At 36.2% G+C, this 16,324-nt stretch overlaps 3 protein-coding genes across 3 annotated transcripts in view; 1 reads left to right on the forward strand and 2 right to left on the reverse strand.

Moving 5' to 3' along the window:
* The first annotated feature begins 2,747 nt into the window (after window positions 1-2,747).
* LOC132789224 (sodium- and chloride-dependent glycine transporter 1) overlaps window positions 2,748-16,324 on the forward strand; it is a 32,857-nt gene continuing 19,280 nt past the window's right edge. Inside the window, exon 1 of the mRNA XM_060797091.1 lies at window positions 2,748-2,949. The gene's annotated coding sequence lies outside the window, so the exon portion shown is untranslated. The remainder of the gene's footprint in view (window positions 2,950-16,324) is intronic.
* LOC132789223 (putative ATP-dependent RNA helicase BoYb) lies at window positions 6,822-11,147 on the reverse strand. The gene is made up of 3 exons (XM_060797089.1): window positions 9,785-11,147; window positions 9,671-9,730; window positions 6,822-9,616 (listed from the first exon to the last, which is right to left on the reverse strand). Exons 1-3 carry the CDS (start codon window positions 11,055-11,057, stop codon window positions 7,620-7,622), a joined length of 3,330 nt encoding a protein of 1,109 aa, XP_060653072.1. The 5' UTR covers window positions 11,058-11,147; the 3' UTR covers window positions 6,822-7,619.
* Window positions 11,194-14,783, reverse strand: LOC132793359 (uncharacterized). The gene is made up of 5 exons (XM_060803243.1): window positions 14,530-14,783; window positions 14,240-14,470; window positions 12,099-12,455; window positions 11,864-12,043; window positions 11,194-11,803 (listed from the first exon to the last, which is right to left on the reverse strand). Exons 1-5 carry the CDS (start codon window positions 14,756-14,758, stop codon window positions 11,604-11,606), a joined length of 1,197 nt encoding a protein of 398 aa, XP_060659226.1. The 5' UTR covers window positions 14,759-14,783; the 3' UTR covers window positions 11,194-11,603.

The following is a 16,324-nucleotide window of genomic DNA, read 5'->3' on the forward strand; positions in this document are numbered from 1 at the left end:
AAAATGACAACTGGCTGCACGAGTCTTGCTACGGCGACTTTTTATGTTGGAGGCATTGTGGCGATCGTTACGCACACTATGAAAAATCGGCGAGGGCCGTTCCACAAGTTTGTGCTAGATGTGGTATACAAATGAGTGCTAAATAAATGAATCTATATTTTTCTTAGTTCAATTACTTTCCCGAAATACTATTAAGTATAGTTTATTATTGGAATTTTTTATTATTATTAATTACTATTATTTGCAATATTTAGTATATTTTAGATTAATATTTTTGTAATATTTCTAGTAAATTGTTTATTTATTATTTTAAAATAGAATATTATATTGTGCTAAGGGGAAACATGAAGCCAACCCTCGCAACCTTAAAGGCAAAGAAAAAAACTTGCCCGATCGTCACCATTAAGTATGGCTCTTATTCGCTCTCTCTTTTTCTCTCACAATCCCTGAATACTGCTCTCTTTGCAATAATGCTTGGTTTGTAAACAATTGAACAGCTGTCGTCGACGCAGCAGCTGTGAAACGATCGTGTGAAGAGAGCCTTAAGTCTCTTTGATAATGGGTGAATATTATTGCTCTTTAAGTAACACTTGGCGCTTTTGCGGTTTGTGTCTGGGCTAAAAGCTCGACTTGGACATTTAAGAGAGTGACGTTTAATTAAACTAATAAGTAATAACTGCAAATGTCACAAATTTTTGTTTTCTCAATATTAACTCAAACAATTCCAATTTTATTTTTGAATTAGCAGACAAAGATCTTCAAGTGTACTCTCTTGGAATTTAAGGTCATAAAGTTTAAGCCTGTAAAATATATAAAAGGATTTAGTAACATTAAATATGTATATATTTACAAAACACAAAAGCTAATCCTAACTTTAGATTACAAAGTATTATAATTGATATTACGAAAAAGAACTTACAGTTGATTTGTCCGGTGGGTTGCAGCTGCAGCAATTGCTAAGCTTAGCAGCACAGCAGCTCCCCTCGTGAAACACTTACGCTGCTCTGCCTGGGGCCTTTTAATGCCTTGTTAACGACCTGTCAAGGTTTTCCTATGGCTCCCACACAAAAAGAGCATTGCACGAAGCTTTTTGAACTCGGTAAAATCAGCTAAGCCAACGATTCGGCAAAGTTGCCGAAGAGCCAACCATGCTGTTGCCATTGAAAAAGCTTTTCATTCATAACCTTGCCCAACAACAACAGCAACTAAAAAAGTAAAAGCAAAAAACAGAAGCTACAATAACAACAATTGCAATTGTAATAATAGCCATAAGCTAAGGCTGTGGAAATGAATGGGAAAAGCTAAATAAAATGCCTTAAACCATTTCGCAAAATTAAACTATGTTTTCATTATAAATCCCTTTTTTATCTTGTTTAATATTTTCTTCAAAGCTGCACGCTCAGCTGTGCTTGCAGATCCCCGCGGCATTTGCTTAACAATGTTTTTTTTTTTTTTATAATCACTCTAAAGTTTTACCATAATGAACAACGGTTGCTTCTGTTGCTGCGGCTACGCAACAATTGCGAAACTACTGAGAGCACGGGAAAAAACGAGAGCGGTTTCCGTTTCCTGTTTGATTCGCAAGCTTCAACACATGCCTGAACCAGTCATGTCTCCCATTCTCCACATCTCGTTCCAGCAACTTTGAACCCAACCCACAATCCTCCATTAGAGTTTACGCTGCTTTCAGTGTCTAGGTCGTGGCAGCTTTTTCCCCCATAGCAAGTGTCAATATGTGTGTATATGTGAGGATGTCGCTTCCTGCCGTATGTGTGAAGGTCACACATACATCGAAAAGTGTTCTTTCAATATACTAAGTCTACTATTGAATGGATGGGTTAAAATTCGAAGCGTTGGACAAAATCTTAAATTATTATTCAATTAATGAATATTAATAATAATAATAATAATAATAATAATAATAATAATAATAATAATAATAATAATAATAATAATAATAATAATAATAATAATAATAATAATAATAATAATAATAATAATAATAATAATAATAATAATAATAATAATAATAATAATAATAATAATAATAATAATAATAATAATAATAATAATAATAATAATAATAATAATAATAATAATAATAATAATAATAATAATAATAATAATAATAATAATAATAATAATAATAATATTATTATTATTATTATATTGTTATAATAATTTAATAAGATGGAAATTAATATAATATAAAATTCAAACAAGTTTTGAAAAAGCTTGGCAATTTTTGTAATGTAGATTAAAGACTTCAATTATATTTCAATAAATGTTAATACTAAAATTATAAAGAATAATCATATAGCGAAAATTTTATTTTGAATAGCTGCTATATTAGCGGCAAAAGTTTTAAGCTCCAAGCGATACTTATTTATAATAATACTTATATCTGATAGACAATATATTAAAAGTATAAATATTCAAGGACTAATTTGTAATGAAACACACACACACATACTTGCACATCTGGATTCACAGAGAAAGCTCCTCTGATTTTGTCAAAAACAACAAAATATTTGTACTAGCCAAGGGTGAAATTGGGCGCTCTATGCGAATGAAATAAAAAATAAAATCAAAAGTACCACTAATTCCGTTATCCATAAATTTTATGGTAAACTTTGTGCTTTTGTGAAAGCTTTCTCCTTGCTCACCGAAAGCTCCCGTTAATTCGGATGTGTGGGTGGCAGCTGTCGTTGTCGTTGGCATGCCGATGCTACTGGAGATTTGCATTCAGTTGCTTTCGAATAGTCAGCCATAGTGGATGGTGCAGATCTTGGAAAAGAATAAAAATAATGAAAAAAATATTGCTACAACTACAATAACAACAATAACTGCAAACAGCAATAATATAAAATAAAATGCAATAAACAACAGCAACAATAAAACGCTTAATAGAAAATTAATAAGGACTACTGAAACCGCTGCGAAAATTGCGTAAGTCGCGTTTTAAATCGTTTTTAAATTCAACAAAATTCTTCAGCTGCCCAAGTTTTTTCTCTTCGTATGTGCTATGTGTCTATGTGTGAGTGTATTGGTATGTTCGCGTGAATGTGATTGTGTCTGTGCCTGTGATTGTGCGTGTCCTTCGTGCCCCTTGTGCCGCATCCTACAACTGCTGCTGCTCCTCCTGCTCCTCCTCCTCCTCCGCAGCTGCTATTCAACTGCGCACATTTTTAAAACAATTAAAAAGACAACCGACGTTCGCGTTAAATACAATAAGTGTTTTGGAAATGACATAGCCCAAAGTCCTGCTCACATTACTGCTGCTACTGCTACTGCTAGCAAATTAAATTAACCTTACTTACCAGCTCAAACCCAGCGCAGGTCATGGTTACCACTAAACATATGCCTGAGTACCCTGAATGACATCCGCTAATAAGCGCCTATTTCCCAGCCAATTTTGCCATAATTCTGCAGCCGAAACTCGTTATTAAAGGAACAGAGAGTAGGCGAATACAGAAGAAAATTATAAACCCAATTACCAGGACATTGACTGCATTGTCCTTTTGATTCCTGATCAGCGACAACATAAGTAACTTTATCATTATTACACATATTTAATTGGGCAATTGAGACAGACTAATATCATAATTTACTACAATGTAACTATCTTTTAAAATTTCACATTTCTTCTGCTTTTGTTACTAGAACTCAATTGTACTTGTTTGCGTTAACATATCTACACAGATTTGTATAGTTGGTATAGATAGCTTTACCATTGATAAATCTATGTAAATAATGAATTGCGATCGAATTATAAGCGCACAATAAAATTAGCAGACTCAATCTCCAGTCAAACATAAGGATTTGATGGTCTTTAGTAATTGGATCCAGTTTCAATAGCTATAAGATTGTGAACCAATTTGAGTAAGAGATTTATAATCACATATATGTATATATCGTTATAGTTATACATATGTGAAATATTACTTTCATTCATTCATTCGAAATAATTATTAAAATCGAACCAAATATAATTTCAAAACTATGATTATGAACTGGAAAACCCTTATAAATATTTTAGAAAATTATACATTAAAAGAAGATGTTTCCAAAATAAAGTGTGCTGAAAGAAACTGAAGCCATGGGCAGTAACCTTTCATGTAAAATCAAACCAATGATTATTACCTTTCATGTAAAATCAAACCAATGATTATTAAGTGAATATGGGGTTGAACTTTAAAGTAATAACAACACACATGAAGGTTAATACACAATTTCAATTACTCAAATTCTATTAAATATGGTCGGTATCTCTTCTGGAATCTAAGTCGTCGTCAGCCATTTTGCTGCTAAAGGTAGCGGGCAAATATTTAGCCAAAGTTCTTTTTTGAGGCCCTCAAGGTTTGCACCTCACTGCAGTCGAGCGTAGCCGAACGCAAAATTAATTCCAGCATCCGCTGTCCCGACAAAAGTTTTTGCTGCTTTCTTTACTATTCTTTGGGCGCTTCATTGTTATTGGAATGTCTATGCTTTCATTGCTCTCAATTTTTCTCTCTCTCTCTCTCGCACTCTCTCAGCCCAACACACACACAAACACACACACACACACACACACATAACACGCACTCGGTCTCTCGTTCATTTTAATTTTTTGCCCCGCTTGCGTTTGTTATAGTTATTGCTGTTGGTTGTTACCTTAGTATGCTCGTCCTTGCCAGCAGCTTCCTTGTGCTGCTACCTCGTCAAGTCGCCAAAGATGTCGTCGTCTTCGTCATTTTCGTTGGCGCTTTGCTTTCTTTGCTTTCCTGTCTGTTCGCCTTGTGCCTAGTTCCTTCCTGGTTCCTGCTTGACGTAAACGTGCGTTGTTTCCCTTTTGCTTGCAGACCTGCTTGTCCGGGCGCTTCCTGTGCGTGTTTGCCTATCACTAGACTCAACTTGATCCCCTTGTTTCTTAAGATTTTTTCCTTCGTTTGCCCTCTGACTTTTCAGCAGAGTTTTTCTTTTTGCTTTCGCACATCACAAATCAAAACAAATATCAATTAGCAAATCAGTCTTAAGAAATCCAAAGGCATCAATACTAAACAATTGACAAGTAAGTTTCATAAGTTCAACAGGTGTCAATCAATTGTCACATCAAAGCTAACAAAAAAAAAAAATAGTATAAATATTAAACAGCAATTTTATTGATTGCTGAAGCTTGGTTAACTTTGCGTACACGTCAACGTTTGCTTACTATGCCAGTTGTGTTAAAGGTTATGTATGTTGACAACGGAATAGAATCGAATCTCTATTATCTTATATTTGCACATTTGTCCTTCCCCGCCTTTTTAACAATCGAGCATAGCATTTCATTACTTTGCTACCAAATATTTATTAATATTAATTCATATTAAACACAATTTTATTTATAGTCGAACAGACAATAAAGGAACTTCAAAATCCAGTTTGTCATTTACTTGAATGTTAGAACGAGTGTCTTCTTATTCTGATTACAATAAAATTAAACTTCACTCAAACTTACAATATTCATGGCTTATTACCGACACTTTAAAAGATATATATTTGATATAAACACTCAGTCATATTCTATATCAATAAAGTAGTTTAATATTTGTCGTTTCCAAAAGCAGTTCCATGTTTCTATTCTCTATCCCAACATGACAGAGAACGAGACTAACTCCTTAAATGTATATTTAATGTTGAGGACCAGACGTGCTGAGCATCATTTTGTAATGCAATATAGTATGAATTTGTATGTCAGAGTGTTATGCTGCGGGCTTATAACTATTTTTGCCTTACGTGCAGCTTGAGCTTCAGGTGAAACTGTAGAATGCGTTTTGGATGCCAGTGAGCCACTTCCACATCCATTTCCACAACAGCATCAGCAACAACATGCGCAACACAATGCTTTGCTAAGCTGTAAAACAGCTTGTGCTTTCCCCCGCAACTCTTGTCCCGCTTCTCGATTGTACATGTTGTTTTTATGGCTTTTACAGCTACAATTTTTTACGACATTGCACATGCAGCCAAGCTGCATGCATGTGCGTGTGTGTGTGTGTGTGACTGTGTGTGCCAAGGAGAGAGTAGGTGTGTGTGTGTGAGTGGGGTTCCTGTCACTGATTGTATTAGTTATTTGCGGCTAACATTGACATTTATGTGCTTTTGAGCACACCTTCAGCAGGAAGGCGCCAGCAACAACAATGAACTATGAACAACTCAAAATATTTATGAAAATTAAATTAAAATGCATTTATAAACCCGCAAATGGTACGAGTACATAAAAATACAGATATGGACATGAACCATGTGTCGTCTGTCCTTCTATGAATTTATTCTGTTCAAATCCATTTGAAGGTGACTCGAAATCGATAAGTGTTTATGTGCTTGTATCTATGCATATATGTATGTATGTATGTAGTTGAGGTGTTTACTGATAAGGAATGATCAATCAAGGTCAATTTCAACGCTTCATTTTGTTCAATAGCTCGTCAACCTTCTGATCACAATAAATTAATAATAAATAAATTAGCTTTAATATTTCAAAGTTATCTTTACTTGTCACAAAGTTAAAGTTAATTAAGTTTGTTAAACAATTCAGGATTATTAAAAAATGAATTTCAGCAATATGAAAATATAAAGATTTTATATTTGATTCAATCTTTTCCAATGATCCAATAAGCCAAAATTCTTTTACTTCTTTTGTTAGACCTACTATATACATACATATGACATGAATAAAAGTATTTTACTGGATTCAGAAGGTTGATTATAGGTTATCCTTAACTAACAATTTTAACAATAATTAAGAAAGTGCAAAGTTTGAATTTAATAAGTGAGCAATTTAACCAGGATCTTTCAGATTGGTACTAGAATAGTTTGAAATGGTATCAAAATTCGCAGAGTATTGGGATTTATTGAGGCAACCTCAATACGCAATTTATTTGCTTATAACTTTGAATCGTTCTGTCGATTCCACAAAATTAATTTATAGTACTACTGAATTACTACAATGATGATTATAAACATATCATCAGACAGAAGTCATTCTCATATCCATACTTTTTGGCGTCAATCAATTCAATAACCAAAATAGAATAACAATCGTTGTTTTGAAGCTAGAGCGATTTTTGGTACATACAATAACAACTAACATATGGGGAATTCCATGGCGAAATTTGTCCCGTGCGAGACTTTTTACAGTGCACTGCAGTGAAAATAACATAAACTGAAACAATTTTAAAAATAAGTGAATGTTATTCTTAAAGCTCTAGATAAGCACTATATTTAGAGCTAAGATTGATTTTTAAGATTGATTTTAGGAACTTGATCTGTTTTCCGATAAAATATATATTTTCGTTCATTTTTTGGTTTTGCGTACGAATTGGTTAATTTTTGCAATTATCACAACAGAAAACAAAACAGAAAGAAAATTCCAAAACTTAGCTCTAATTAAAGTACTTATCTACTCTATGGTATATTTTGAATGTGTTAATATACAAAATATATCCATCGGCATATTTTAGTATTTTGCGATATTTGTAGAATATGGATTTATTGAAAATGGTTAACGGGTATCTCAGAGTCGAGCACACTCGAATGTAGCTTTCCTACTTGTTCTTATGTGTGAGACTATATCATAGAAATAAAGGTATAATATAAAACTACTCGCAAGTATATTCGTATGCATTAAGAGGTCTTTCCACATACTCGGCACCTTCAGTGTGAAATGGATCCTCGGCGTGCTCGTCACTGCTAACATCGCTGTCCCTTTTATCATAACTTACTGATCTTCCTTGTATTAAACCCTTATGCAAGAGATAGCTCTCAAACATGAACACACGCTCCCGACGTTGCTCCTCGATTCTAATGAGTTTCTCATGTTGTGGCTTCATGAATTTGTAAAAGTTAAATTCAAGTGGATATGTAATTGCCAAGGTCTTGAGGATGCTTATATAGACTGTGCGACCCTGCTGATGATGGCTAAAACTTTGATACGGACAATGTGTGTTCAGAGTAAACTGATATTTTGTCGATCCTGATGTCCCGATAGTAAAGAAGACAATACAGCAACCATTGTAGAGCAATGCATCGTACGGCATCTTGTCCTCAGGTAGTACTACCTGTAGTTCCAGTGTGCAAAGTGTTTGATAGTATTTTACCTCTGGTCGCACTGCATTCTTAGGAATTTGATAATGAATTCTATTATTCATCGCAGTAGTATTTGCTGTAGTTGTCTCGAACTTAATCTTATTCTGCTTACAACAAGACTCTGGCTTTGAGTTTGGTGTATGCTCTTGCTGTACCACTAATTGTTTTAGCAGTTCTTCAGGCATTCTGCAATTGCCGATTGAAAATTTCTTCTCATCTGACTCCTGCGACAATTCCAGAAGCGTGCACCTCATTAGGCAATCGTGCAATGCCTCAATACCGCTTTCTGGTTCCGAAGTCTTCTCTGCATGCTTTATGAGACTATGTTCCAGATCAAACTGTTTCTGTTGCTGTTGCTGCTGCACGTGTTGTTGATATTCACTACGTTCTCTGTTTTCTTTCCCCAGCTGTATAGCCATTTTTGCAAAGAATTTAGATCTTCCAGAAAGGCCCTTGGCTGTTATCAGTTTAATTTCCTGCAAAGGTTGTTGGCTCTGCAGTTGTTCGTCTAAGACTTCTTGATGCATAGACAATTTCTCCTTTATTTCTGGCTCGTCCTTAACTTCTGTTAAAAACTGCATTAGATTTGTCACCGCCTGTCCCGACTTCGTAGCCAGTTTATGCAGAGCTAGTTGCTGGCACATGTTTAAGCGCCTTACATGCAACTGCAGACTGGAAGCGTAGTTTATTACGGCCAAATCATGAACAAATATAGTATGTGAGAGAGTCACTGCGATGCTGGCTTGCAAAAAATTAGGCTTAGGCACAGCATTAATCCAATTTGAACATTGCTGTGCATCCTCCTCGTGCCAACTCCACTCGCCCGTATAGGGTACCATTCCAAGAATGCGCAGATCCAGAGCTAGTTGTGGTTTATTCAAAAGCTCATCTGGGCAAACGTACAGCTTGCCGCTAGTGGTCTTAATTTGACGAGTATCAACGTCCATTGCCTGCACAACCACAGCGACATCATTTCTTGAAAGATTGATCAATTCAATGGGCGCCACATGAAGAATGCGCACACGCTCGTAGCCATAGTCATTGCGATAGACGCAAATCTGTTTGGCCTTCGGCGGCCAATGGCGCAGACACTCCTGCGATTGCAGCAATTGTAACTGAAGATCTAATGATGCTCGACGTCGTAAGGACTGCCATTTACCGCCAGGTGGTAAGTGCTCCAGCAATCGCACACAATAATGTGAGGGCGAATAAACCCTAACTAGTTGCAGCTTCACATCCCCACTGGTCGGCAACATTGATGGCAACTGGCGATCGTATGGCAGCAGCTGATGCCGCTCCTCGCACTGTGAGTTGGCACAGTGGCCCAGGCTGAGCAACAGATCGCACAGCGCCGGTTCATTGCACTTGCTGCGCTCCGATTCGTTGCGTATATGGCGAGCCAGGCAAACAATCCGCTCATCCACTTGCTGGCGCATTTGTAGAAACTCCACGAGACGCGGAAGCTCTTTGTTATTGGTTTCGTCCAAGAAAACGATCGAAAGCAGGTCATCTGAAAGACAGTTATTATTTCCAAGAGATTTTGTTAAGCCAAGGTGTAACTTACTATGGTTCAAGCTTTTTCTATTCCGTAGTTCCTTTGAATCCTCCCCTTGAAATTGATGCTCTGGAAAGTGAGTTTCAATACAAAAGACTATCTTATGATAAAAGTGTAACTTACTTTCACTTAACTTTAGCGGCTGTTCAAATTGATTGCGCAAGTTCTCGGTTAGCGCCAAGTGACGCAGCTTAAACTTGCTCCAGCTATCGCTCAAGCTATAATGAACCAGGGTTTGGGCATGTCGAATGTCCAGCTCGGGGCAATTATCAGTGCAGAGCAGCAACTCGCCGCGAGTGTTGACCATCCAACGATACACATGGTCACGCACCTCCATGTCAGCCATTTGATAGTATGGCAAACAGGCATAGCCACGTTTGCCAAGGAAGTCCACAAGGTCGAGTATGTCCGCATCGTTGTGGCAATTAATGACGGTGCGTATCAAGTGCGGCGGACGTTGCTGCAGCAGTTGCAGCAGTTCCTGCTGCTTCGTTTTGCTTTCAAGCAGCGTCAAGCGCATCCGTGTGCCGCCATAGAGTGCTGCCTCAAGTATATCACCAAAAAGCACCATGGGATGGGCATTAATCTGGTTTACCATGCCGAGTAGCTTGTGATTATACGACTGTGTGGTGATTACCAATTGTGGACGCTTTTGCTTGGTAAGTGAGAGCACATGTTGATGTGCTTTGTGTAGTTGATCTGGCAACATGAGATCCACATCATCGTAGACCACGAAACTTAAGTATGGCATCTGGATTAGGCCAACATTGCATAGCCATAGAAACTGAGCTGGGGTCGCCACCAAACAGCCAACTCCATTGAGCAGACGCTGGAAAAACTCTGGTGTCTGGGAAGATGGAACTGTCAACACCAAACTGAGCCACTCCTCGTTCTTTGCCTTCCGCAGCATCGTATTGCATACAGCGCCAATTTGCTGCACTCGGGACAAATCGGCAGCCAACACTACGGCAATGGGACCCAACAGCTCCCACCGTTGGCCACCTCTTAGCTGGCTCAGCATCATGCACACTTGCTGACAAAGTGGCGGCACATAGCTTAATGTGCGTCCACTACGCGGAGCACCCACAATGATCGCTCCGTGGCCAGCTCCCTGGCTGAGGTGTGGCCATGCGTAACTCTGCAGCCGCAATAACGCAGTGAGTCTCAACCTGCGCATGCTATGCAAAATATGCGGTAGAAATGATACCTCGTCCATTCGCCGCGCAGGCTGCAGGCGTTTGTTGGAGTGCGCCACGGCGTATTCGGAGCAATTCGCCGCAAGCAGCGGGCGCTCGTGTTGCGCAAATGAGAAAGTGTCTTCTTGCACTGCATAATGAAAATTCTCCGGTTTACTGTTATTGTTGTTACCGTCAGTTAATTTCTTAATTGTTGTCATATTGAAGATCTAACAAAGAAAAATCTAATTGATTTTACAATACGATCTGCGAACAACGCGACAGAAAAGTTTACTTAGTGCTGGGATAAAATCGATTAAAGGGTTTTTATCAAATTTGTCGCCAAGGCTTTTGGGCTTATCGATATTTTTATTGGCTCTAAAAGACAATTTCTGTCCTACAATTTAATAATTTTGTTAGCTTGTGCGACATTTGCAAGAATAAATGGTTCATAATTTTAATTGTTTATTATTGCCGATATTATCAATAATAAAGGCCAAAATATCGATAAAGGACAAGCAACGCTCTTTCTCTCTCTATCGAGCTTAACTAAGTTGGCTGCTCTTGCACTACTCGCAATTTTTTCGATAAATAAGTAATATCGTAATTCAAATTATTGCATTTAGGTTAGCAAGTGATAACTTTAATCTTACATGTAACTTTTACTTTTAGTCAACAACATGTTGAATTATTATGAGAAGTTTCCATTAATAACTGTGGAAAGAAATCCATAAAAATTATTACAATCTGTTTGTCACTGACAATGGTTAAGATCGTTCGTTAATGATCTTTTGTACAATCAGTCCACTTAGAATTTGTCTGGCCACAAGACATCCATGACACCGGCAATTAGCAGAGTTGGGCACATGCCTTAAAGTTAAAGGACTCTGCAGACGATGATTAACCTCTAGCGATCTCCTCTTCGTAGAACGATTTCTACAGAACACAAAAGTGTAGATTATAATACCTAAGCAAATACACTCCAATTAGTAAAACTGAAATCAAATTTCCTTATTAAAATGCATACCCCCGACCACGATGAGAATATGCAACAGCAGAGCCACCAAAGCCACATTCATTAGTGGCTCTACTTGAGAAACAATACGTTTGTTGTTTTCGTGTATGTCGCCCATAATTCCATAGCCACCCAAAATTGTTGCATTGTCATCCTCCTTCATGGTCTGTGTCTCATTAAGCCAGTACTTGTCTGCAGCAAAAACATATTATGCACAATGCCAAAGGAAAACAACTATTCAACTTGCCCGTATAGTTGCTGGCAGTGAAGAGTTCTGGATAACCCACAAACAGCAGAAAAAGCAGCAACATTTCCGCATATCCATTTAACCATTTCTCCATATTGAATATGTAGCTGTTCTCTTGATTTCTGCTCATAAACTGAACCTTCAACATGCAACGACTTTGGCAAGAAGTCTTTCCTCGACCAGTGGCAAAGAAAAACAGCTGTCCATAATGCAGTTGAAGTATGGTATCATTGTGGAATTTGTGAATCTGTTTTATTATACACGCTACCCATATGGTAGAAGGGTAGTATAACTTTGTGTAACAGGCAGTAGAAGGCATCTCCGACCCTATAAAGTATATATATTCTTGATCAGCGTCTGTGCGTATGAAACACTCAGAGACTATAAGAGATAGAGCTATAATTTCTTTTCGACAGCATTTGTTATTTTCGCTAGCAATCAAATCGAAAAACAAATGTACATAATTTTGAATGAAGAGTTTTAGGACAAAAAATAAAATCTATAGTTTTTATGATTCCTGAATATATTGTTGCCATAAATATTGTAAAAGTTATTTAATAAATTCTTTTGTGTGGTCAAAAACGCCTACTTACTACGGGTCCATCTGGTATATGTTGTATATTTTTATACCCGCTACCCATAGGGTAGAAGGGTATTATAACTTTGTGCCGACAGGAAATGTATGTAACAGGTAAAAGGAGGCATCTCCGACCCTATAAAGTATATGTATTCTTGATCAGCGTCAACAGCCGAGACGATCTAGGACATCCGTCTGTCCGTCTGTGAGTCTGTGTGTCTGTCCGTCTGTCCGTATGAACACCTAGATCTCAGAGACTACGAGAGATAGAGCTACGCCCACTTCCGCCCCCGCAAATCAAAAAAATCGAATAACAAGCGTAATTTTAAAGCTAGAGTTCCGAATTTTGGTATATATAATAACTACTATAGTAGTTATGATTCCTCAAAATTTGGTTGCGATCAGAATGATCAAAATTGTCGAAGTTATTAAAGAAATACTTTTGTATGGGCAAAAAGGCCTACTTACAAGGGGTCTTAGTTACTTTGGCTGACAATCTGGTATATTGAGCCGTCTATGGTATATTTTGAATGCGATACTTTATCGATATACCACATATACCATTCGGTATATTTTTAGTATTTTTTTGCTGTATATTTGGTATATTTTGAGAATAATACCGCAAAATATATTGCTTTTATTCAAAATGGGTAGCGGGTATCTCACAGTCGAGTACACTCGACTGTAGCTTTCTTACTTGTTAATATATTACTATATCAATATACCAAATTCAGCCTTTGGTATATTTCCAGTGTTTTGAGGTATAATTTGGTATATTTTAATAATTATACTGTACTTTTTTACTATTATTCAAAATGGGTTACGGATATCGCTTTATTACTTGTTATAAATATCTATAAAAGAGCAACAATAGAACACAAAGCTAAAACTTTATTTCAGCTCCAATTTATTAAAATCGTCCATACTAATTATGTCAAACAGCAGCACTTCTTCATTAACTTTCATAATTTTAGGTGTTCTACATATCATTATAAAACTTCAAGAATTAAGATTAAATTCTTTGCAAACATTTTAAAAAATACAAATTTAAATTTTTATTCGAACTCGACTGTTGATACCGACTTAGACTTAAACAACTTTTCAATTTTCTAAAGATGAATATGTATCGTAAACAGTCTAGGAAGTTAATAATATAAGCTTGCTGTAAGCTGAATATTTGACTGTTTTCTAGCTTACATTTCAAAAGTGTCATTCTTATTTTTAAATTTTAATTTTTTCAAAAGATTGTTTAACGAAACAATGCTTACGTAAATTATCTTATATAGTAATTTCGTTTCATAGAAAATAAAAATATCAATTTGGTATCCAATTTTATTTGTGCTAATAAATAGTTTGATAACTTTCACTTTAGATTTAGTAAAGATGAGTAATTTAAGTAGAATTATTATTATAATTAACAAAGAAATTGAATTCTTCATTGATTTTTCTTCAATTTCTTAAAGTCTTGGTCGATATTCGAACTATAAAATGTAGCTAAAGCTTCACAATGTAAATATTACATGTCCCGCAGAATAAAAAAAGCAAAGTATTCGATTATCTGCTTAACACTCTGTTGAATTCAGACAATTTTCAATGCATCGCACCTTCTTCGCCAACTCACAAGCACTGCACAGACAATCTACAACACCTGGTGTATGTAGAAAGGTCAGTTCCACCACATGAGCAGTTTCCTCTGGCAATTCTGGCCACACAATGCTCTGTGTACGCGGAGCATATGCGTCCAGACTCTCCGCCTTTTCTGTTGACCATCGAAAGAAACAGCAGCAAACACAGCCTATAATTAAATGAATAATTATGAAATTCTTATTATATTTCGTAAACCACGAAACTTACTCAAACAACCCAAGAGCGTCAAACACAAAGTTCCCAGTAAGGTTAAAAATAATATCCTACTGTAGTTGTCCGTTTTTTGGTTAGGAATATTCAGAGTAAAACTCTGTCTCGAGCACCCAATCTCAATCGTATTCGCACTTGCATTGTGGGATTCACATTTTGTCTGGCAGATGATGAATAGTAATGCAACCATAATCAAAATGCATCGTGCGCACTGCTTCAAGTCCATTTCGCTAATGACTGCTCCATTGCCAATGCTCCAATCGATGCCAAGCTTCTACGTTCAGGGCTCTCCGAAAAAGTCGTTTATCAAAAACAGTTGTGTAGCGTAGAAAAGACGACATCGCAGCCAGTCTCAGCCCGACACCGATTTGAGTTCATTTTAGTCAACAAATCTTTATAAAAAATTTATAGTTATTCTACATTTTGAATAAATGAAACTTAAAAGGCACATAGAAGATGAATATGTTTGCTATATTTGTAGCTTAGAGAAATATACATTTTCTGCGAATTTTAATCTAAATACATATTTGTAAAATGCTTTTATAATCTCCAGCAACGAATACCAGCTAAAACTTGACAATTTTTCGTATATTTCTTTTTTATCAATCTGCTGTTGTTATTGCTTCTAGTCCATAGAACGTACCAATTTTAGCAGACAAACGTTGAAGGGGAAATGAGGGCATAATTTGTAACCATAAAACGTGGAAGCCTTTTAGGCGCCAAATAAGTTTGCAAGTATTCTATTCACCGGATGTTTTAGGATAACATCGCGTTGTTATGGAATGATTCTTTATGCGTGGATGAAAAAGCTAATAAAAAAATAATTTGTGATTTTCTTTGTTGAATTCTATGAATTTCGCTCAACCTTCTAGTTGAAACGGGTCAATATAATTGACATGCGAGCACCCAATATCTACACCTACATATATATGTTAGTATAACAAAAAAGAATGTATAGATTTCTGAATATTTTGTAGTTGTTATGCCCGGGTCATCACTCATTCTGTCAGCTTTTAAGGGTATGACCTCAACACCTCACGCCCCTCTCCGGGCTGTCGCTGACTGTTAAATCTGAGTGCGCGCACTCGTCATAAACCAAATAAACAGTTGAGAAATTACATTTAAATTGCAAATGTTGAACAAAACACATGCACAGACTTTTACACGCACACACACACTCTTACATCAACAACAAGAAAAATGTATGCACAAGGTAAAACCAAAATAAAAACACAAAAAATAAAGCGTGAAAATATTTTTCCAAAAAAAATCAGAATACAGAGTAAAAAATTAATTCACTTAGCAAGTGTCTCAGACTGTTTTTCCAACTGTTTTCCATATTTTCTTGCCTCTCGCTTTTGATATTCAAATGAAATGCATTTCATACTCAAGGCGAAACGCCAGCAACTTTTCTTGCGACAAATTGAGCGGATTATCTGAAAACACAATTTAAGTTGCAGTTATTGTTGTTTCTGGTTTTTCAAAAGGATTGTCGCGATACAGAAAATGTATATTTATAATATGCATTTTTTCAAAATGTAGGCAATCTAAAAAGAACTATGAAGCATAGGTAAAATTTATATTTCATCAAATTTAGTCGAATTTAGTGAATTGACGAAATTTAGTAGTCATAAAATATACGTATATCAAAATGCAAAAATATGTTACAATCACTTGAAATACATTACCAATTTCTTTAACCTCTACGTTTAATATTATTAAAATCGCTACACAAATCTTAATGCAATTGTCGCATTACTCAGAAAGATTATTTTCCGATTCAATCAACACA

This window comes from Drosophila nasuta, chromosome 3 (assembly GCF_023558535.2).
Source record: "Drosophila nasuta strain 15112-1781.00 chromosome 3, ASM2355853v1, whole genome shotgun sequence".
Lineage (NCBI taxonomy): Eukaryota > Metazoa > Arthropoda > Insecta > Diptera > Drosophilidae > Drosophila > Drosophila nasuta.